This window comes from Nanorana parkeri, unplaced genomic scaffold (assembly GCF_000935625.1).
Source record: "Nanorana parkeri isolate BGI_ZX_2015 unplaced genomic scaffold, ASM93562v1 scaffold49, whole genome shotgun sequence".
In the NCBI taxonomy this organism is placed as follows: Eukaryota; Metazoa; Chordata; class Amphibia; order Anura; family Dicroglossidae; genus Nanorana; species Nanorana parkeri.
Genome location: NW_017306317.1, coordinates 2,730,300 through 2,754,434, shown reverse-complemented (window position 1 = coordinate 2,754,434; position 24,135 = coordinate 2,730,300). Strand labels below are relative to the sequence as shown.

The 24,135-nt window shown below is 43.6% G+C and overlaps 1 protein-coding gene across 1 annotated transcript in view; it reads right to left on the bottom strand.

Moving 5' to 3' along the window:
• Window positions 1–24,135, bottom strand: part of WNT2 (Wnt family member 2) — a 59,868-nt gene that overhangs the window by 26,012 nt on the left and 9,721 nt on the right. Inside the window, exon 2 of the mRNA XM_018573962.1 lies at window positions 3,513–3,748. Within this exon, the coding sequence (XP_018429464.1) occupies window positions 3,513–3,744 (232 nt within the window). The 5' untranslated portion in view covers window positions 3,745–3,748. The remainder of the gene's footprint in view (window positions 1–3,512; window positions 3,749–24,135) is intronic.

Here is a 24,135-nt window from a genome sequence, read left to right as displayed (position 1 = left end):
TGTCAGAGGTCCCCGCCTCCTCCCCTGCTGCCATAAACGGGCTCCGCCTCCTCCTCCACTGCTGGTGATGTCAGAGGTTCGCGAGTTGAGGTTGACCGAACACCGGGTACAGCCTGCTCCACCGCCGCTGCTGGCTCTCATTGACTCTGTGGAGACGAACGCACTGCTGCACAGATGATGAGAACAGCGGCATGTTCGTCTTCAGCCGACAGTGAAAGCCACCATCAGAGGATCCCATAGCGACCCAGGCGGCTCGCACGGCATCTGGCCGGGCCCCACTGTGCCCCGGGCCCCATAGCGACCGCCTGGGTCGCTATGGTGATTGTCACGCCACTGACCTTATACCTAATCTACAATATCCACTGCTACTGTTGACAACAGTGCTAGAGATGGGTAGCTCATGAGCGATCCGGCTCTATTGAGCGGTTCCCTCAGAAGAACGAACGAGCCATGGCTCAGAAAAAATGGGCGCCGGTTCTTCTGGTCTGTTGTGCTCTGTGCGGAGTGTGGATGGAATGTAGTAGAAGCAGAGAAGAGCGTGACGGCTCTCGACGTCTCTTGTAAGTGGCAGCTATATAGTAATATGATCTTAGAGAGCCAGGCTTCTGCCAGCCCCGCCCATCCCACCCCTGCAACCAATCACATCACATCTGTGAACTCACAGAGACGTCTCAGACGGATCTGTAAGCAACAGAGACGGAACTGGAAGAGTCAGACAGTCTCAGGAGTCATTTTCATTTGGTTCTTCTTTCGCTTTTTTGAATCTGGCTCTCGATGGATCAGGATTCAGGAATGATGTAGTTCTTCTGCTCCTCGTGACGTGCCTTCTGGAATCTGATTGAGATCAGCTCAGAGAGACTCACTCATTCTACTCTACACCATTTCTCCGTCTGAAGAATTGTGCTGCTGTTTTAAAGGTAAGTAAATTCATGTGAATTATAATAATGAGTGTAGCACTGGCGGGGAAGTTTGAGGGGGGGGGATGCTGGTTATATAGTGCTCACTTTTATTATAATGCAATGCATTATAGTGGGGGGATGCTGGGGGTATTCTGCATAGCCGACTTTTATTATAATGCAATGCTGGGACTTGTAGTCCCGCATAGCTGGTGGTATTCTGCATTGGTGTATGATGATTATACAGCAATGCAGAATAGCTCCAACTATGTAGGACTACAAGTCCCAGCAATGCATTGATGGTAAAAGAGCAGTTTAACAACAAGAAGTCATACAACATAATTCCAGGTAGTCAAGAGATCAGATGACAACGTTTAAACATAAGAGCCAGTTTTACTTTTAAAATAACTACCATTCCCTCCCTCAAAATTCACCCCCGTCTCATTTCCTCTCCTATAGTAAAAAGAGCCGTTTAGTGAACCATGAGCCATTTAAAAGATCCGGATCTTTTCAGTGAGCGATCCGTTGAGGAGCGCTCATGCAGATTAACCGTTTTGCACATCTCTAAACAGTGCTAGTTCTTAAAATTACACTAAACTCAGGAATTTCATCTTAAAAATGCATTCAAGTAGCTATTAACAAAAATGTATCTTATTTGTGTATCACTTGGCTGTAGATCCTCAAATCATCTCTGAATCGGTACGGACACTGTCCTTCCACTGTCCTTCCTTCTTGAGGGTGGCTACTTTTTGTTCTCCTTGGTCCCTGTATGTTATAACGTAACCATCACTATTAGCTCGCTCCTGTAATGGACTACAATCTCAAAACAAATCACTGAACTAAACATGAGATTGTAGTCCATCAGGGGAGCAAGCTGGGAGTGGTGGCTACTTTACAACACACAGGGACCATGGGGAACAAAAGTAGCCGCCCCCTAGAAGGACAGTATCCGCACAAATTCAGAGATGATTTGATAATCTACAGCCGAGTGATACATAAATAAGATACATTTTTGTTAATAGTTAAAGGTACTTCAATGTATTTTTAGGATTTAACTCCTGAGTTTGGTACTAAGAAACCATCATTGGTAGGTCTCGGCCTAAAAAATAAAATGTGTTCCTCCACATGCCCTGACCCATAGGCTTTATATATTTATATATTGGAGGCAGTCAACCACAGTTTTGGCTAAAGTATTTCAAAATAACCTTAACCATGACTAGTGCTGAGCTGGACTTCCATTAAGCCAGCCTATGTATACCCACTCCTACAGACTGACACCCATGTATTAAGGCATTTTGAATACTTGTTTAACTCCTCCCAAGAGCCAGTCCATTACTTGCATCAAGACTGAGGGCTTTTTGCAAAAAGTACTGAGGCAGGGTGCTGTGATGTTTTCATGCTATGCATGGCAGCCTGTGGGCTGTTCCACCAACCATGATCTGCCTGCATTGCATAGAAAGACCAAGAGATACAATGATGATGCCACTAGGTCTAACAAAAAAGAATGTAAATAAAAACAGAGTTTTTATTTAAAGATTTCACATTTATGAAGGAGGAAAGGAACAACCAGGGAAGGCAAAATATAAGCATATTAAACTTCAGCTTTAATGGACTATATAATGTTGAGGTGTGTATGGACAAAAAAAATGAAGACGCCTTTATTTCCTGATATACATCAATGTTCTGATGTTCAAAGTTCTGATATATGAACATATCTGTGTTCTGTAATTTTATATATATATATAAAAACACACACACACTATATTGCCAAAAGTATTAGGACACCCCTCCAAATCATTGGATTTAGTTGTTCCAATCACCTCCATGGCCACAGGTGTATAAAATCAAGCACCTAGGCATGCAAACTGCTTCTACAAACATTTGTGAAGGAATGGGTCGCTCTCAGGAGCTAAATGACTACAAGCGTGGTACCGTGATAGGTTGCCACCTGTGCAATAAGTCCATTCGTGAAATGTCCTTGCTACTAAATATTCCACGGTCAACTGTTAGTGGTGTTATAACAAAAGTAGAAGCAACTTGAAACAACAGCAACTCAGCCACAAAGTTGTTTTTCAGGGTTTGGGCTTGGTCCCTTAGTTCCAGTGAAGGGAACTCTTAAGGCATCAGCATACCAAGACATTTTGGACAATTTCATGCTCCCAACTTTGTGGGAACAGTTTGGGGATGGCCCCTTCCTATTCCAACATGACTGCGCACCAGTGCACAAAGCAAGGTCCATAAAGACATGGATGAGCGAGTTTGGGGTGGAGGAACTTGACTGGCCTGCACAGTCCTGACCTCAACCCGATAGAACACCTTTGGGATGAATTAGAGCGGAGACTGCGAGCCAGACCTTCTCGTCCGACATCATTACCTGACCTCACAAATGCGCTTCTGGGAGAATGGTCAAACATTCCCATAGACACACCCCTAAAACTTGTGGACACCTTCCCAGAAGAGTTGAAGCTGGTGTGCGTGTGTGTATTTATTTTTTAATTACAGTGCTGGATTTGCAAAATGTGCATGAGTCATCAATAACCAGGTTAACATTGCATTTAATTAATGCTGGTATGTTAAGAAGGAGAACATAGACATACAGTATATCAAATAACTTACTGCGTAAAATGAGTTTTCCAAATAAGCTCTGGTCTCTTTCGTGTGTGTTGCAGTTCCATCGGTGATGTCGAAATTGATGCTGACATTCTGATGTCCACTCGTGCACTCCCAAACCAATCACATGCATAATTTCAGGATAACGTTGACAAAGCTGCCTCTGGCGGGTCACCAAACCTGGAACATTATTGCACATTACTCGGGAAGAAGTTGAAGAGGATCCAACAGCTCCCATATACCTACAGAAGAGAAAAAAATGTATAAGATCAAACACACGGTCACTAGAAAAAACAAATGTTATATGTGCTCACCAATCAATGTGGTATACATTTGGAACAAACCTAGTCAAACTCTGTATCATTAAGGATCTATTTACTTCTTTGCAGTGTGGTAACATGCATTATGTTGTACATTAATGTGCAGTGGGTTAAGGCAGCTCCTTAAAATAAATGAGCTGGCAAAGCACCATTGTGTACTAAAAAAAAACCCTATACCTGACTATTTTTTTTTCTAATATAAGGCACCACCATGTTGGTGTGACTTTCAAAATGAAGGGCACTGCAGCACAGTAGTGCATGTATTGCAGCACGTTGCAATAACATGTGCATAAAAATGTGTTACTGCAAGGCAAAGCAGTAAATGGGCCATAAAGTGAATAAAGAACATTTTATCCATCTGTTTACAGATTATCTGAACATCAGAGTAAAAGTACAGATGCCAGATACTGATATCTTTTTTATTGTCATGTGAAAGTTTTTGTAAAACAATACAGACTAATAATTTTAGGACATTAGTGGAGAGCCTCTGCGACCCTGGTAGTTCTGCCACTGACTCCAAGCTGAAGAGGGACTACAAATCTCAGCAATACATTATATAGCAATGCAGAATACCACCAGCTGTAGAGAGCAACAAATCCCAGCAATACATTATATAGCAATGCAGAATAACATTGGCTATAGAGGACTACAAATCCCAGCGCTACATTATACAGCATAGTAACAAGCTACATACTCTGTGTTGCTCAGCAGGGCTATGCGGCATCTCCGGAAGCTGTGCGTTGTCTGACTAGGGCTGTGCGGGCGGTTGCAGGCCTCATCAGGGCTATGTGGGTCTCACCAGGGCTGTGCAGGCGGATGTGCGACTCCCCAATGCTGTGCAGGCGGATGTGCGACTCCCCAATGCTGTGCAGGCAGGTGTGGTGGACATGTTTGTCTGGCCGGTGCCGTTATCAGGCACTGCCAGGTCCCCATAAGGCTGCCATGAGGTCTCCAGCAAGAACAGGACCTGACAGCAGCCACATGTGTTTAAAAATTTAAAGCGCCATTTTCGGTGCTTAGTATTGGGGCAGGTTCATGAGTACTGGTATCGGTGTATACCTAGTCATTATCCTGCTGCATCACCTAACTTCTACTAAGCTTCAGGTGGTGGACAGCCTCCCTAACATTGTCCTGTAGGTTATTTTGTTAAACGTGGGATTTATGGCAAGTAGTCCAGGCCCTGAGGCAGTGAATCAAGCCCAAATCAAGCCATACTTCACCGTTGGGATGTTTGGATGTTGGTAATCTGTGCCCTGTTTGCTTCATACATAGTGCTGAGTATTCTTCCCAAACAATTCAACCTTTGTTTCATGAGTCCACAAAACATCTCAGTAGCATTGTGGTTTGCCAAGGTGCTCTTTGGCAAACTTCTGGTGCACAGCAATGTTTTTTTGGGAGAACAGCGACTTCCTGTGTGGTGTTCTGCCATGGACACCTTGCCTGGCAGAGATGTTTGCCAGTTCCAAAGATGTCTTCAAGCCTAAAACTATTACTCATGGGTTGTTCTTTACCTCAATGAGGATTCTGCGTTGTACCTTAGGAGTCATCTTGGCCGAGCACCCTCTTCTAGGAAGAGTAGCCACAGTACTAAACTGTCTTCATTTATAGACAATTTGTCTGTCGACTGATGGCTGCCTAAACACTTTGCATCCCTTTTCAGCCTCGTGCAGATCAACTACTCTTGATTGTATGTCTTCGGAGCGCTCCTTTTTGAGAGGCATGGTCCACATCAGTTGATGCTTCTTATGAACAGCAATCCTAAAATGCTGGAGTGTCTTTTATCAAAGTAGCTCTAAACCACACCTCCAAGCTCATTTCATTAATTGGACTCCAGGTGTGCAAGCTACTGACTCCAATTAGGTTTTGTTGAAGTAATTAGTCTATGGGTTTGCTTACTTTCTTTGATAAATAATAATTCTTGCTGTTCAATAAAGACATGAAAAATTAGAATTGTTTGTGTGTTATCAGCTTAAGCACATTGTGTTGGTCTATTGTTGTAACATAGATGATCAGATCACATTTTATGGCAAATTACTGCAGAAAAACAGTTAATTCCAAGGGGTTTGCATACTTTTTCTTGCCACTGTATAATTGTATTTTTTTCTTTCTGGTTTAGATATTCTTTAACAGATTTGTGTGTTAAGATGAGGCTTAGGGTTGCATTTAGTGGCTGGTTAGGAGTTAGAATGAAGTTAAAGGTTACATCTGCAGGTAATTTAAGGTTTTGGGTTAGGAGTTTGGTTTGGGCACAGCTTGGCTACTTGAATCTATAATACACATAAAAACCAAGGAGCCTGTTTAGTAAGGCCTTGTTCACATGAGCATAAAGAACAACCATTTTCTTTACATTAGTGAATCTTTTTGAATGCTTTGCAAAGCCAATGTCTCTTCTGCAGTGGCGTCGCTACAGGGGGGCAATCCCCCCCCAGGTTCTTCCTTGCCCCCCGTGTAACCCCGCTAACAGTGGCGGATCGGGGTGACGTCACCCTGCTGCTTCACTCTGACTCTGCTGCTTGTGCGGTGCGGCCAGCCCAGTTCCCCCTACCCGAGGAAAATAGTCTCTCCCTCCGCCGCTCTGACTGGGCTGGCCGCATCGCACAAGCAGCAGGGTGCACAGGTCCCACGACGTCACTTGTATCCGCCCCGTAGGCGCCTCCACGACATGTAGCTGTGGAATTCGAAGTAAGTGACGTCCCTCTGGTCGGCTACCAAGGCACACCGCTCTCCACCCTGAAAGAAAAAAAGCTACTTACCTCACCGCTCTCCATCCTGAGTTCAAGGTTGACAGGCTGCAATCTTCCTGACTCCTGCCCTTTGGAGCTACACACTGACCTGCTCTCCAGCACCATCCCTTGTCTGGAATTACAGAAGTCTGCTTACTGCTAGTATACCCAGGGGCGGACTGACCATTCGGGCACTCGGCATGGACCGAGGGCCAGCGGCCAGGACGGGGCCCGTCACCCTCCCTCCCTCCAGCCCCACAGCATGTGTCCGTGCCCACCAGACCCTGCCGTCGGTTTACACAGCTTCATCTGACAGCCGCAGCTGCAGACGAGTATGATCATCTCTGTGCACGGATGTCTCCTACAGTTGCGAAGTGAGAGGGGGGGGTTTGGCAGAGGAGTGATGTGCGGGAAAGTGAAAGTGAGATTCGGTCCTGGCCGGCTTCTTTCTCAGACCTCATAGCAGCCAACCAAGTATCTGCCTGTATACAGTGCCCTGCTCACATTACATTACATAGCATTCCATGACCAGCACAGATCTCCACTGCCTGCACATCAACCATGCTGACCTCCCTCCAGTGGCGTAACCAGAGTTATGGGCGCCCCCCATTATGTAAAAATCCACTGGAACTGTACCCCCCACCCCCACAGATTCTCTTTTTCTGTGTCCCCTGTTATCAATGAACAGGAATCCTTTATGAGTGTTCCTGTTCATTGATAACAGAGGATGTTTACTATAACTACAACTATGAATGAACAGGAGGGCATGTAGATCACTCCCATTCATTCATAATTGAGGATATAGTAACCATACTATGTCCTCAATTATGTACAAACGCTCAGCGATCACTGAGTGTTTGTACCCGCTCTCAATCCTGACACGCTGTCACAGGAGGCTGAGCGAGCGGTGTGGGAGGAAAGACACCGGCCGATCACGGCACTCTCCACCACAGTGCTCGGCTGGCTGTCACTTTCTCTCCTTCCTGCTGGGACAAAGAGCAGCGCCCAGCGGGGAGGAAAGAAATCACTGCTGCGCCGGCAAAATGGCAGTTTCGGCACTCAGCCGAAAGTGCCACTTTCGGCCGGCGCCCCCCTTCAGCTTTACGCCCGTGGCCAGCGCCCACCCGGTTGTTACGCCACTGCCTCCCTCTGATCCTCTGCATCTGCCCCCCTGCATCCTCCGCATCTGCCCCCCTGCATCCTCTGAGTCTGCCCCCCTGATCCTCAACATCTGCCCCTTTGAGCCTCCGCATCTTCCGCTCTAATCCTCCCCATCTGCCCCTCTGATGCTCCCCATCTGCTCCCCATCTGCTCCTCTGATGCTCCCCATCTGCTCCTCTGATGCTCCCCATCTGCCCTTGCTTATCCTCCACATCTGCCCCTGCTTATCCTACAAATCTGCCCCTCTGATCCTCCACATCTGACGCTGCTGATCCTACAAATCTGCCCCTGCTGATACTCCACATCTGCCCGTTTATCCTTCACATCTGCTCCGTTAGGCCCTCTGCATCTGCCCCTGCCAAGACTTTCTGCATCTGCCCCTGTTGAGACCCTCCATCCAAGACACCAGGCCGGCACCCTGGAGCAGAGCGGCAGCACAGAGTATGTTGCAAATTCATATACTATTCTGTATTGCTGGAATTCATAGACCTCTATGGGGGGGCAATGCTTGAAATAGGGATTCCCATGGTACGTACCATAACCTGCCTTCTTTCTTACAACATAGAATACGGGGCATTTTGGTATACCATTTGGCTTTGTACATGGGCGCTTTATTTTTTAGAGAGCCAGTCACGTTTGTTTTATTTTGTTTAGCTTAAAGTACATATTCACCTTTTTAAGTGATTTGTATTTATTGTGGTAATGTACATGTGCAGTGATGATGTATACATGTGCACATTTTTTATGACTCACATTGCAGGCTTTCTTAATTTTTTGTAAAGAAGATTTTATTAGGCCTGAAGCCTACAAATTCGAAATTTTCTCCACAGGAAAATCATTTGGACACCCGGCGTATCAGACTGTAATCAGCTGCCCCCCTCCCTGTCACTCATTGTATCATGATCAGTAAACACCAGCTCTGCCTTTACACACAATATACTGTCTGGGGGGGGGGGGGGGATAACACACATTGCTTGCACAGCACAGAGGCAGAAATGTTCATGAGGATACGAGGAGGAAAGCTAATAAAAAATTCTGCCAATTAGCTCACTTTCCAAATCCCCTATATTGGTGTATATTTCAAATTCTTCTACCAATTCCCCTACAATTCATTTTTTTAGTGAATAGACCAGCTATTTTGAAAATAGTGAGGAGAAATAACTTCTGCAACACAAGAATGTATATTTGGGTGGGCCTTGGGGATGGGTGGAGATTGTGGGTGTGTGTGGCCTGTATATGGGCGGAGCCCCATAATCTTGTATCGCCCGGGGGCCCCATGTGTTGTCAGTCCGCCCCTGAGTATACCTTTTGAGTTGTCAAAGTTAACCCTTCACTGACATTGCTATTAATTTGTAAATGGTTCAAGTACTGTTGCCATTGGAGTTTCATTTAACCACTTGAAGTCTGCGGTGTTAAATCCCATTCCTGTCCCGGCCATTTTTGAGTATTTAGCACTGTAGTACTTTGACATTTATTCCGTCATGCAGCGCTGCACTGAAATAAATTTTATACCATTTTTTGGGAACAGATAGAGCTTTCTGTTGATGGTATTTATTCACCACTGGGGGTTTTATTTTTTTATATATTAAGGAAAAATTACCGAAAAAAAACAGAAAAAAAAACTTTCCCCTATATTAAATGATAAAACATTTATTATTACCCATTTTTTTTTGTAAAATATAAAAGACGGGGTCACGTCGGGTAAATAGACACTACACATGTCAAGCCTTAAAATTGCGCACACGCGCAAAACCTCAAAAAACTACAATACCCAAAATTGGCCAAAGGCGACGCTTTAAAAGCTTTTACCGCTCATCAGTTTAGTGTTATCAGTATTTGACGGCCCTAGAATTATTGTTCTCACTGCGACGTTCACGACAATATGTAACATGTGTAGCGCAATTGTCATTTTCGCACGCTGGCGCATCAAACACGTATTTACGTTTATATGTGTGTAAATGTGGGGGACTTAAAAATGTTGGGGTTTTTTTTAAACTTTTTTTTATATGTGACTTTTATTTTTTTTACACTTATTTTTATCACATAGGGGGATAATAATCTCCCTATGTGATAGCACAGATACACTGACAGGTCCTCTTTATGGAGACATTAGGGGTCTCTAAAACGTGATTGGCATGTGTCTGTGGAAACGCGCCAAGACACACTTGCTGTGCCATTGATTTCTAAAGGCACCCCAAATGCGGCCAGCAAGTAGTGAGGTTTTCTGCTACGTTTCCATGCATGCAAAAGCAGCAGAAAAATGCATCCTGTGCGTCACACAAAATAGTGGAGGAGCCATTTTGCTGTGTTTGTCACACAGATAGCTTGGTAATATTCCCTTCGCACACCGTACCGATGTACCCAAAAATCCAGCGAGTACTGGAACAATTGGTGGATGACGCCACAATGTACGATCTAGAAGATATGTTGTCCGCACACCATTCTGCTACGGAATGTCCTTTTTATTTGTATTCCTTTAGCATGACATGTGAATGCAAATGTGTATTCCTTTAGCATGCACATGTCATGCTAAAGGAATACAAATAAAAAAGACATTCCGAAGCAGAATGGTGTTCGGACAACATATCTTCTAGATGCCACGTAGATATGACCACTGAAATTAATGGAGCAGCGTGGCAAAGGCATGTTCGTGGGACATGTAGGTGTGAACCAGTCCTTCTTCTTTACTCATAATTAGCTTGGGAGGGCCAATCAGGAAGCCGGGCCCTTTGTCCCTTAGGTTTGCCACTGGGTGCACTGTAGTCAGGAAAAGTGATATTAAAGGATAAATGTTCTCCTCCCCAATGTTAGTGTAAGGTCTTGCTTTAAATCATGCCTCTTAATCCGATCATCTTCTTTCCTGTCGTTTTCAGCTGTCCCTCCAGCGCTGGTGCGGGTTTCCACCGATCCAGCGCTGACTCCTCTGTCCTCCTCTTCTCTGATGTCCCATGGAGTCTGTGCGGGTGCACACTTCTCCATATACTTACCTTATGTCTCTCCTCCTCTCCCGGCCGAACATTTGAACTGTGCATGCGCCCGCCCCAAGATCTTTTATGGACGCCCAAGAAATTTTCAGATGTTTGGACGGAAGCGCGCCGTGGAGACACAGGTAAGTATTAACCCTTTGCAAAAGTTTTTTTTTTTTTATTGTTCTGCATATATCTACTGCTAGCAGTAGATATATGCAAAAAAGTGAGCAAAAAAGTTTGATAACCCTGTAAGTCTGGGGCACTCCATCCTTCACACTGTGCCTGGATCATGTGTATCAAAAAGCTCTACAGGAACAAAACATAGTGCGGTGTGGATGACAGACCCATTTTAATGACAGTGACAGGTATGATTTAGTGGTGAACATTAGTCCCCCCCCAGTTTTGACTGTGGTATCTTATGTGCCCCCCTATATATTGTTCCTAGAGTCGCCACTGCTCTTCTGTAACATAAAAGCGAACAGTCTAGTACACACAAAATTTAGTAAGCCTCTGCGTTGTTTTGCTTTGGTTGCTTTTGATGTTGGCAGCAACATTTGGCAGGTGTTGGCAACTTTCAAAGCTTGCCAAACACTTCAATTCAAGTCAATGACTGCGTGACCCAAACACATGCCAAACACGCCTTAGATGCTCATAAGGCGTTTGGAAAGATTTTGTTATTAATGAACTTCCTTCTCAAAAAAAAAAAAAGTTTAACATGGTGTTATGAAAGCTTAAAATTTCAGATTCAGAGATGACTGGATAATATGCAGGTAACATCAGGTGACTGGACGTTGGCCAGAGCTGTAAGAGACCCTCATATAATCCCTCCCAATCCCAAGTATCCTCTGCTTTTATGCAAGCAATAGATAACACAGAGGGGAGTGTCCTGTGTTCTGTACTGTACTCCAACTAATGGATTTTACGGGTAAGTCAATAAATCCTATTTCCTTGATCGTATAGTACAGGGCACAGGAGGATTCAGAGACGACTAGGACGTCCAAAAGCATTAGAACAGAGGGGCTGGCAACACAGCAAATAATCTCAAAGAGGCCCATATAACAGAAAATAAGAAGAAAAACACAACTCGTATAGCACCTTAGGGCTTAAAGTAGCATCAGCAGAAGTTTGGAACATCCAACTGGTAGAATGAGCAGACCAGGTGGCAGCCTTACAAATCTGCCCAAGAGGCACTGACAGATGTAATAGAGTGTTATTTCACAGGAAAGGGAGAAGCCATACCCTTAACAGATGTGCATACACAATGACCAAGAAATGGTGGAATGAGATAGAGGAAGCCCCTTGCAAAGTCCGCCAGGAAGGAGAATGAGACCGTAAGTTTGTCTAAACTAAGCCATAGTTGAGACACACACTGGAATGGCTCAAACCACTTCCAAGCAGTGGGGAAAGACCTACCTGGGATGTTTCTTAGCACAACAAAAAGGAGGGAAGGACAATGTCCTGATCAAGATGGATCAAATACACATCTTAGAAAAAAAATAATCCCTAGGCCTGGTAATGACCTTATCCTTGTGATGGAGGAATGGTTCTTTGCACGATAGTTCTACCAGCACTGAAACCCTCCTAGCAGAGGTGACAGCAACAAGGAAAGTCACCATGCATGTAAGATCTGACAGAACTATCTCTGATAGGTTCAAAGGGAGCTTGCTAGAGAGATTGAGATCCCACAGCATCACTAGTGGGCATGTAGGAGGAGCCACATGAGCAACCCCAGTATAAGGGCCTCTGCCAAAGAATAAGAAGCCAGTGGACAGCAACAGTCATATTTGTCTCAGGGCCAAGTGTTGATCCAATCCCAGTTGGAGAATGCGCAAATCAATTCCACAGATTATTTCTGAGAATGAAACTTCTGTTCACACAAAGAAAGGCCTTCAGGTACACCTTGTGAGAGGTAGACTTCCTGGCTTGTGTGTAGGAATAACTTAAATCAGACAGACCTCTATCCCTCAAGACCTTGACTTCAACAGCCAGGCGTCAAAGCCAGTGACTGAGAAGCAGGATGGAGTACGGCACCTTGTAACAGAAGGTCCAGACGATCTGAAATTGGCCACGGAGCATCTGCCAGCATCCAAATGAGGTTTACATACCACACACAATTTTTGAGGCAGCATCATTGACAGAGGACCCTCCTGGGAGGAGAAAAGATTCTGAGGAGGTATGCACCTCCCACCCCCTCCTCATTCTACAATAGGGCAGTAGCCATGCCCATGTCCGACAGCAAATTGGAGAGAAAAGGAAAAGGGGGACTTACACTTGCATCCTCTGCGGCCAGATGCATAGACCATAGCAGAGATCTGACCTATAAAAACAAACAGTCATTGAGGCCACAACATTTTCATGCTAAGGCATAAAGAATGTGGCACCCCTGACAGGGTAATGGATGCATTGGAAGAGGGCTGCAAGCTAAATGGTAAGATAACAGACTGACCATCTGGAGCAGAGTCCCCAGGGGAAGCCTCAGGTAACCCTCCTTGCCCATTACTAGCAGTGGAGCTGGCTATCCCTGTTTCCCCTGTCCCTTTGCATCCACTATGGTGAGGGACCCCAATAGGTTACTGGAATGTTGATGTGCTCACTGATAGGGATTATTATTATACAGGATTTATATAGCGCCAATAGTTTGCACAGCGCTTTACAATATAAGGAAGACATTACAGTCACAATACAATTTAAGACAAGATGGTAAGGAGGGCCCTGCCCGTGAGGGCTTACAATCTAAAAGGGAGGGGCAAGTGATACATGAGGAGGTAGCTGTGCAGGGATGATTGTTTGAGAAAGTGATTGTTCAGTGGTTAGGTTGAGGTGGGATAGGCTTCCCTGAAGAGATGAGTCTTAAGAGATCGCCTAAAGGCAGTCAGTGTGGGAGATAGACGTACAGGTTGGGGTAGAGAGTTCCATAGAATGGGAGACACTCTAGTGAAGTCCTGGAGGCGAGCATGGGAGGAGTTGATGACGGAGCTGGAAAGCAGGAGGTCTTGTGAAGAGCGGAGGGGACGGTTAGGGTAATACTTTGAGACCAGGTTGGAGATATAGCCGGGGCCAGAGTTGTGGATGGCTTTGTACGCGGTTGTTAATATTTTGAATTTTATCCTTTGGGCTATAGGAAGCCAGTGTAGGGATTGACAGAGGGGGGTTGCAGACACTGAGCGGTTGGTTAGGTGGATGAGCCTAGCAGCTGCATTCATGATAGACTGAAGGGGGGATAGCCTGTGTAGAGGTAGGCCAATGAGGAGGGAGTTGCAATAGTCAAGACGAGAGATAACAAGGGAGTGGATGAGCAATTTTGTGGTATCTTTGGTGAGGAAGGAGCGTATTTTGGAGATGTTACGAAGGTGGAGGCGGCATGATTTGGATAGTGATTGGATGTGGGGGAGAAAGGTGAGGTCCGAGTCAAGGATGACACCTAGGACCTTGGCATGGGGGGAGGGCTGGATAGTTGTGTTAACAATCTCAAGGGAAAAGTTGGGGGAAGGTGCACGGGCAGGAGGAAATATCAAGAGCTCAGTTTTTGAACGGTTGAGTTTTAAGAAGTGTTGCGACATCCAGATAGATATGTCAGTTAGTAGATTAGTGACACGCAAGGACACTGAGTGGGAGAGTTGCGGAGTAGAGAGATATATTTGAGTGTCATCGGGGATGGCACTGGATCCTGCCCGCCTCTGCACACTGCCTCCATGTATGCCCAAGAGAAGTCCTGCCAGCCAGCACATTTGGGGAGTAAAAACTGCTGGGGGCTGAAGATATTATCCCACGGGCTAAACTTAAGGGGAGTGGGGGATTTATAAAAAGACAGCTGTCCAGAGGAACCAATGTTACCAGGTATTCGATTTTCCTGACTCCTGTCAGTGCTCCAGAGGAAGGTGAATACCAAGTGTGTTGCCCACTACTGTACTGTAATAGTGTGTTGGGATTTATTGATCAGCACCTAATTTCCATATGAATTATGAGCCTAAAGTAATTTGCAAAAGAATTCCTATAATTTTTGTCCTGAATAAAGCTCCAATCTCTGTGTAAACAGTGGGGGGGAAGTGTTCTTTACCAGATACATCTCTCCGTAAACTGTGACCAGAGTGTAGCGGTACTGTAGCTCCATGTTTCCTTTCTACTTTCAGTGTATGATATTCTCTGAATTGAACTAGTCATGGCACTGGAAGCTTATGGGGAAGCAAGCTGAAATGACTTATTCCATTGAGGAAGTAGCAAGGTCTGGAAGCAGAAAACACATGGAGCAAATGTACTCAGCAAAGCACTAGTACTGCTGCTCTGTGGTCACAGATTATGGAGAGCTGTGAGAGTAGCACACGGGTAAGTGTACTTAGCAAACTAAACTTACTTCCCACTGTTTGTTTCATAGATAAATCACGGAGCTTGAATTTCATTTTCAAATGCTCAAAAACGTTGTTACCAATGCATTTTTTAAAGCGTCCCTTTACTTTTAGATTTCTAAAAATCACATTCAAACAAGAAGTAAAAATGCAGACTTGGATTTTTACAGCTGGACTCCGGTATACGCAAATATTGTCTAAATGCAAGAAGCATGTGCATTCATACTTTAATCTTGGTGTGCTTTGTAATTTTATCTGATCTGTGCAGTAATCCAGTGTGAATATTTGCCTCTGTGCAGGATTTTTCTGTAAGAAAGACTGATCACTGCTGCTTTCTCTTCATGTGCAGGGTGACTGGTCCTGTATTGGTCCCCTCCTGTAGTTTTCTGCTGGCAGCTTGTGGTGGGTGGGCCTGCCAGGCCTCTTCTACAGCTCTGCTCTTTGCATAGGCTATGTGCAACACAGTGCTGATGTCAATGCCTAAGGTAATAAATGGGTTTATTAAGGCAATTGGTGCAAAGTGGACTTTTGTTGCTATTAAGGAATGTATTGAAGTTAAAGTTTTTGTGCCTAGAGTTCAGCTATAAATGAAAACCTACTTTTTTTATTAACAATCTTGACCAACGTTTTAGTCCAACTTTTAACAAGAAATGATGGAATTAGAGATGCTTTCAAAAATGGTGTGAGGGGTCAGTTTTAAAATGTGTTCATTTACCCATTCAGAAAGTAATTTGTAGTGCTTTGAAGAGTTTCTAATGTGATTTACTGTGCTTGTAATGTAGATGTAATGATTCTGCAAAGATTTAGAAAAATAATAATACTCAGCATATATTTAGGCAAGCACTGAAATGTTTCATTTTCCAGTTTAGCCACAAAAATATTCTTACACGGTGTTAATTACATACTGGAGTCCAGAACAGAAAGAGAAATGGTTGCGAGTTGCATTTTATGGTTCATCCTTAAATATATTTTTGTTCATATTTATATCTAGATTTCCCAGCCTAATATCCTGAACAAGTACCCTACAGAGTATCAGGTTCTCAGTAACGTTAACTTTTACTACTATAGCTAGCAGTAATGTACATTACAGAAAGTAAAAAAAAGTGCATTATTGCAAACACTTAAGGTATGCTTCAAAATAAACATTTCATGCTCAAACATGCGGCAGATCCTGACTGCCAGACACTTTGCCCCCTTCTTGAAATGGGATGGCACACATTGCCCCCTTCTTGGAATGGGATGGCACATATATCCGACAACCCAAGCTGTACGTGGACTTGCTGGGTAATTTGTTTTGTTCTCATCAATGTGGCACATCAATAAGGTCCATTGTACCTGCTCGTAAATGCAGTCATAGTGTGTTAGAAAGGAATTATACAAATTGATTAGACTGGATGCCTATAGGTGGGCCATCTCAGTATTTGTCAGGCAATAAGACCCTTAACAAGATGAAATTGTTAAGCATAATCACAGCTATGAATGGTGCGGCACACCACCGATAAGGTAAGAGGTACTATCTGGGAGAGGCTGCTATTTTTTTTAGACACCAACTGCTTCTTTACAGTAGCCTTCTAAAAACTTTTAAGCAAATCATTTTCACAATCTGAAACGTTCAACAGTCTTGAAGGCATCTGCCAGCCTGTGTACTAAGGGATCTGCTATGATAGTCTGTTATTGAAGATGTTTCTACCCTACAAGAAAGATACATAGATGAATTGCTTGCTCTGTGCCTAAAGGATTTTTGGCCCATCCAAGATTTGTTTTTTTTACAGCACCAGTGCCTTCAATTAAAATGAAATTCAGAACATTTTGGGTCAGGCCAAAAAATAGAGGAAAAAACAGTTAAAGCTGAACTCACATTTAAGCTTTACCCCCACCTTGTGTCTTGCACAGTTGTACAAGCTTCTCTTCTGTAATGATATTGCATGTACTTTTTCACTGCATAATGAGATTCTTACAACGTGCATTAGAAGCTGTAGGAGGTCGGATACAGCTTGACTCATTTCCTGTCTAGAGGATGTCCAGCTTCATTTCCTGGCTAGAGGATGTCCAGCTTCATTTCCTGGCTAGAGGATGTCCAGCTTCATTTCCTGGCTAGAGGATGTCCTGCAACATGTACCGCTTTCCTACCCAGCATTACTGTCCCTGGCCTTGCCCTTTCATCGGATTTCAGTTAATCATCAAGGCTTAGCATCACATGTGGGTGTTACCTTGAGCGGTCTGCATTCAAATGCAGTCTGCCTGGAAATGCACACTCCTCCAGACTAACATGCATCTATCAAAGCATTTTGATATTTGCATAACTCTTGCCAAGAGCCAGCTTAATGCTTGTGTCAGAGCTGGGGGCTCTTGAGGGGAGTAATGAGGCAGGGTGCTTTGATGTATTCAGCACCCTGCCAGCCCATCCCAGCAATGATCAGTCAGCATTTTATAGAGAACCTCAGAGACCCAGTGATGATGTGCCTGGGTGTCAATTAACGTATGTAAAGAAAACATAAAGGTTTTATTTTAAATGTCATTAGCATAAGTAGGAAAGACAAAATATAAAAGGATTAAGCTTCAGCTTTAACATGAATTTGACAAGGTACCACAAAACATTGCTTTAGTGTAAATGGGGCCCTTAAGCCTTATTTAAGACTACACTGCAAAGCAAACTAATGTAATAGAATATGCATAAACAAGAACCATGTTAGTAAACAAATGGCTAGTATATACATTTATCTTCATTTATGGTCACACAAATGTATATTAGCCATTCTCTGTATGCAATATTTCTTTATGATGCCAAATACATCATCTTTTTATTAATTAAAACTGTGCATGAAAGCATCATAATGATGAGCTGTCTGTGTTGCCTAGGAACCAGATAGCCCTCTGACTGTTGATTGTATAACCTGCTCTAAAAAAAACAAAACAGATGGAATGATTAGTTGCTACTGGCTACATATTTTTTCTTTAAGGCCCCTTTCTCACAACCATTCCAATCAGGCCCGCCTGTCAATTCCATTTTGACAGACCTGACCGTGCCGGATGGGAGGTAATCTGATGTAAACGGACATGCCTCCGATTCCCCATAGACCAACATGGGTCTGGTAATTTCAATTTTTTGAATCCATCACAAGGAGGAGGAAAAAGTGGACAGACATGGATGTCACGGCGGTGACATCTGTTCTGATCAGCAGGGGATCCATGTGGATCAGAACTGAAGGTGTCCGTGAAGGGGCCTACAGCCGAACTCTAGCAAAATATTAAAAAAAGACACAAATGCATGCAGCTCTGTAATTATCTATATTTATTATTAAATGCAAGTAGTGTAAGTACCTGAACTTGACATCACCTTTTGCAGTCCCTGTACAGCAAAGCTTGAAAGTAAGAGAAGGAAGCAGCACATGAAGCCATCACTTCATGTGCTGACAGTAGGAGAAAGCACAGTGCCAGAGAGATAAGCTCATCACTGTGCATCTGCTTTCTCATTGTCCAGTCACAGGCTGGGGATGGGTCCTATAACAGCATGGGTTCAGTGGAAATTAGTTGAATGATGCTGGCCATCATTTAACCTGCAAGACTGAGAGTCCTGTCACACCATATCCAGTGCATTTCGGCACGGTTCAAGCACGGAACGCACTGGATCGTATACATCAAGCCAGGCAACGTTGTGGGGTGGGGAGGGCGTGGCGGTGCCATTCATGCTAATGGCAGCACAGGCACAACCACCCCGCCCGCAGTGCGATTGTCTGAATGCAAGGTAAAGGAATGCCCTCCGTTCCAGTGCAGTGCGATCGTAAAAAAGAATGCCTGCGGCATTTTTTCGATTGCACTGCACCGGAACGGAGGGCATTCTTGTACCTCGTATTCCAGTGCGGGCGATTGCACTGTGGGTGGAAGGCGTGTCCGCGGTGCCATTGATATGAATGACACCGCCATGCCCCCTCCCGCGGGCCGGCTTGATGTATGCGATCCAGTGCGTTCTGGGCTCGAACAGCGCCGGAACGCACTGGATATGGTGTGACAGGGCCCTGAAAAAGGAAAAAAGTAGTACTGTGTGAAAAAGCTCTCGATTAAAGGTGAATACTGCAGCAAAGCTGCTTTTTTGTGTGTGTCTTATGTGTGATATAATAGTAATTAAATGTACATTTCCTTGTTGTTCATTAAGGGACACAGGATTGTAGTTATAAACTTACTGTATACAAATATATTTCTATTTATGTGCGTTGGGAAAAGGAATATGCAGAATGCACTGATCGAGCATTATCCAGGCAACCTTGGTTCTTTTCCAAGAAATGTAGCATTTATTGGATCCCAGAAACGGATGAATAGGAACAGTCCAACAGAGTATATACTAAATGATAAAAATAAAAGCTCTGCGAGTCCCTTTCTGTGTGTGTCTAGACCTTTAGATGACAAAGACTTCATAAGGAAATAGACACTCTATTTTCAGTCTCTCCTGGATATACCCATGTTTCCTCAAGGATCAGAACTAACTCCAAGACAAGTGGATTATACAGGAGAAATTGAGGTCCTGCAGGCCTCTAAAGCTCATGATCAGCTAAAAGTTCAAGGGTGGCCTTTCTCAGGAACCTGACGGCCTGGATCGCTGTCCCTACTTGAGACCACACACTCCTCAGAGTCTCCTACAGCTCCCTCAGCCGTGCCTCCACCTCAGTCTTCTTCACAGAGGATTTCTATACAGCTATGCAAGATTTTATGACCACGATAAGCATACATCTTCGTCATTCCCTCCAAAATCCTTATCTGACACTCCTGCAGCAGTGGTTTCTGACTTTTGGCTGTGGATTGGCTGTGGGGCAAGGAGTCTCCTAAATCCATTCTAGCTATGTTTGTTGGCGAATAGCCATGATCTGCTGATCTTGCTCTCTATGGAAACTGGCCTACTCCTAAGTTATTCTCATATGCAAAAAATGTTTCTGTTTAATATCCATTTAAGGAGGCATTTATTAAAAAAAATTGGGCTGTCCCAAGTGTGCATCCAGTCATTTAATGCATTAACAAAACACTGATTGATCCTATTGAAAATGCCCGTGTTTCAAGATCAGGTAGACAATTACCTAGAAGCAGGCAATCTAAATCCTTTTTTGTACTTGCAGTTCCTGCTATGCAACCTTACATAGGTTCTCATGCCCATTTTTCAGACCTAGGGTAAATGGACTAAACATATGTCAGTTATCCCTAATGGCCATTCAGTTTTAAAGTGTTTAGAACGTATACCTGCAGAATTGCACTATTGTGTAGATATTTTAGTGGATATTGTAAATCTTATTTTCCGAATTAGTCTCCTGTTTGTGAGTATCTTACGAATCTACGAATTTCAGGAACATTCGTACCAATTTCGATTCGTAACGAAACGAATCGCACATGTCTAGTTTACAGAAAACACTTTGGCTCAAATGTTACAACAATGCCAAAACCGTTTGCTGCGCAAGCCCATTGCGGAAGAATGTCTCTTTTGTGCTTAAGACAACTTTATCAAGGATGTCACTGGCAGGAAGAGTATTCTTTTACCATAGCAGAAGAAACCTAGGCCCCATACTAGGAAAACTCATAGTCTTAGGAAGGAGGAGCCAGGAACAGTTCCTTTCGTGTCAACCAGGCCTCACATTCCAAAGCCAAGGACCCAATACAACTGTAAACCATGGGCCCCCAAATCTTGTAAGCCCTAAGCCTGACGACAACGCCTCTTCAGTATTTCCAAAGTGGGGGGACATCTGTTTGCCTTTGTGGACTTCTGGTTAGCAAGCAGTTTGCATGTCCACACCATTCCAGTGCACCAAGACTGTTCGCACTTTGCTGCGTTAACACAAAATACCAGTTTCTAATGCCTGCATTTGATAGGTCTTCCATCCCCTGAGTGTTCACCAAGGTACTAGGCTGTAGTGCTAATATTAGTACACTCCTAGGGCATTGCCATTGTGGGATACCTGGATGCCATATTGTTAAAGGAACAGTTGGCACGGATGCTGCCCGATAATGAGATGCAAAATGTTCAGGTTCTTCAAGGGTTTGGTTGGATATTGAACCTTCAGAAATTTAAATATTCGACAGACTCATTGCTTGGAAAATCTGGATCTCATTCTGGATACAGCAAACACTTTATTTTACACAACACTTAATAAGTATAACCACCTAAACACAGTGACAATGCAGTCATCGTTAAAAACACCACACAAGTCCAGACCACATATACACCTCACACTATCTATTTTAAATACAAATTACAATATTGCACCAACTACCAAATGGGCAGTATTTTTGCAATGGCAAAGACACTGCCCATTTGGCTAAATCAGATCATGACCTAGTTTTGGGCTCCAAAGTAGGAGAAAATTCATAAAGGAAGCCACGAAAATGTACAAATTGATTAATGAAATTAGTTCACATAAATCGGCTATTCATAGTCTCAGAAACCTTTAGCTGAAGAAGTTAAGATTCTCTTGGTGATATGGTGAAGCAGGGTGGCAATGCAATTTACATTTCTTACCTGTCCAAAATTATGTGCAGGTTAGTTCCCTTGGCCTTCTGAGCCAATGTCATGGATAGTAATCCTGCCCCACATCCAAGGGGATAAATTAGACGGTTAAAGCCCATCTCTTATGTAATCACACCAAGCTGCTTGCCTATTGCAGATTGTCTTCCCAGCCTGGTGCAGGTCTACAATTTTGTTTCTGGTGTCCTTCGACAGCTCTTTGGTCTTCACCATAGTGGAGTTTGGAGTGTGACTGAGGTTGTGGACAGGTGTCTTTTATACTGATAACAAGTTCAAACAGGTGCCATTGATACAGGTAATGAGTGCAGGACAGATGAGCCTCTTAAAGAAGAAGGTACAGGTCTGTGAGAGCCAGAACTCTTGCTTGTTTGTAGGTGACCAAATACTTATTTTCCACCATAATTTGCAAATAAATTTGTTCCAAATCAGCCAATGTGATTTGTCTGGATTTGTTTTCTCATTTTGTCTCTCATAGTTGAGGTCTACCTATGATGCCAATTACAGGCCTCTCTCATCTTTTTAAGTGGGAGAACTTGCACAATTGGTGGCTGACTAAATACTTTTTTGACCAACTGTACACACATATACATACACACAATATCTACATGCCATGCATTATCTAGCAATGGAGTTTACTTTTATTGTGCGACAGAGGAAAGTGAGGTGTTTACATTTCTCTTGTTGAAAAGAGACGTAATAGGGGAACAGCAAGAATAGATGCAGAGAGGGTATTTCACTCGGTTTTAGTGATCTAGAGCAGTGTTCCCCAACCCCCGGTCCGCGGACCTAAATCAAAACAATATAAAATATAAACAATCAACGTCCCCCCCTCAGCGGGCCACGGCAAAATGATCAAACGTTGACTGGTCCGCGGCGATAAAAAAGTTGGGGAGCACTGATCTAGAGAGTTATACCTTATCCAGCGGTTCAATTTTTTTAAAACTGTGTGTTTATTGCCAATCATTCAACTGAGTTTATCATTAGCCAGTTGAGTTTTTTTTTCCAAATGTTTTGCAAATTACTATGTATATTCAGAATTTGCATACCTTATAGCACAACCACCACATGTGGTGCATAGTACCCAGGTGTCCCGAGTATCTAAAGCACATAGGTGATGCTTAAGGCATACATTTACAAATTCTAGTCATTGCCATGCACCATCTAATCAGAGTGTTATAACGGTCTAAGACTAGAGAGGTTTTAACTGATATTTCTAATAGATTGCATACTACCTCTTAATTCCCGATTATCCCAAGTTTTGTTCTGGATTTGCTGCCAGTATAGCATGTTTGCCAGGTTTCAAATAGATGACCCGAGAATGTTGTATAGCGTCATTATTCAGCCCTCAGTTGAGTCCCTTGCCTTACAAGTCAGTTGAAATGGCATTATGTCATGAAGATTTTTTATTTTTTTGAGTAAGGAGTGTAATAAGGTAGATATCTTGAACGCCTGTTAATGGATCTGCCTGAGGCTTTGGAGCCCTTACATGTGAAGGATTTTAATACTTACATTTTTGGTTCAGAAATGAGTTCTGATTTAGGACACACAAGAGTGAGAATTTGAACAGGACATCTTGATTTAAATATGAACAAAAACGTATATTTTCACTTTGTGTTACCCTAATAAATTAGGTAATTATCACAACAGTTACTGAAATTGATGTGACATTCAACACCATGTAAATGAAAGAATGTGCTGGTTTACGGGGTAGGGGGCTCGTGGCTTGGATCGTGAGACTGATGGCTGCATGCAGAGGGAGCTCTGATATCATAGACCACCTAATAAGCTACCAACCGCACATTTGCCGTTAGGATGGGGAAGATTGGGATGCACCTTGTGGCACAGAAGTCTCTGATCACCCCTCCAACACAACTGGGTCAGGAACTGAGAGTCCCAGAGTGGAGACGCCAGACCACATGGTGGATCAGCTGATCAGAACTTGCAGACAGATGCCAGTATTATCCACTATATTCAACAATTTTTCACCAGGCATGACATAATTTCCATTGCCGATTAGATCAAAAGCAACCTGTCTCAGAACTTAAGACGAGATTTGCAAAACATGGCAGGCAAACTAGCAGCGGTGGAGAAAGAGGGCCTGAGCAGGGATGATCGCTTTAACCCCTTCATGACTGAGGCATTTTTTTCATTTTTTGTACCCATGTTATATTCCACATTTTAGGCCTGAAAATTACTTAAAACCCCCCAACATTATATATTTTCTGAATGCCAAGACCCTATAGAATAAAATGGTGGTAGTTGCAAATTTTTATGTTGCTCAATATTAGCGCAACTCCTTATTAAACCCCAATATTTAGTGAAAAATGTAATGCCCCAAAACACAACAAAATACCCATTTTTTTAATGAAATATAAAAGATGAGGTTACGAGTAAAACGATACCCAACATGCCCAGGTTACAAATTGCGTGCATCCGTAAAATGGCGAAAAACCCCAGTACCCCAAAAAGTCCATAGAAGACGCTTTAAAAGCCCCCACAGGTCATCAATTTAGAGATACCCCAAAATACTGGCCCTAGAATTATTGCTCTCACTCTGGCGTGCGCGGCGATACCCAACATGTGTAGCGCATTCGTCGTTTTCATACGTAGG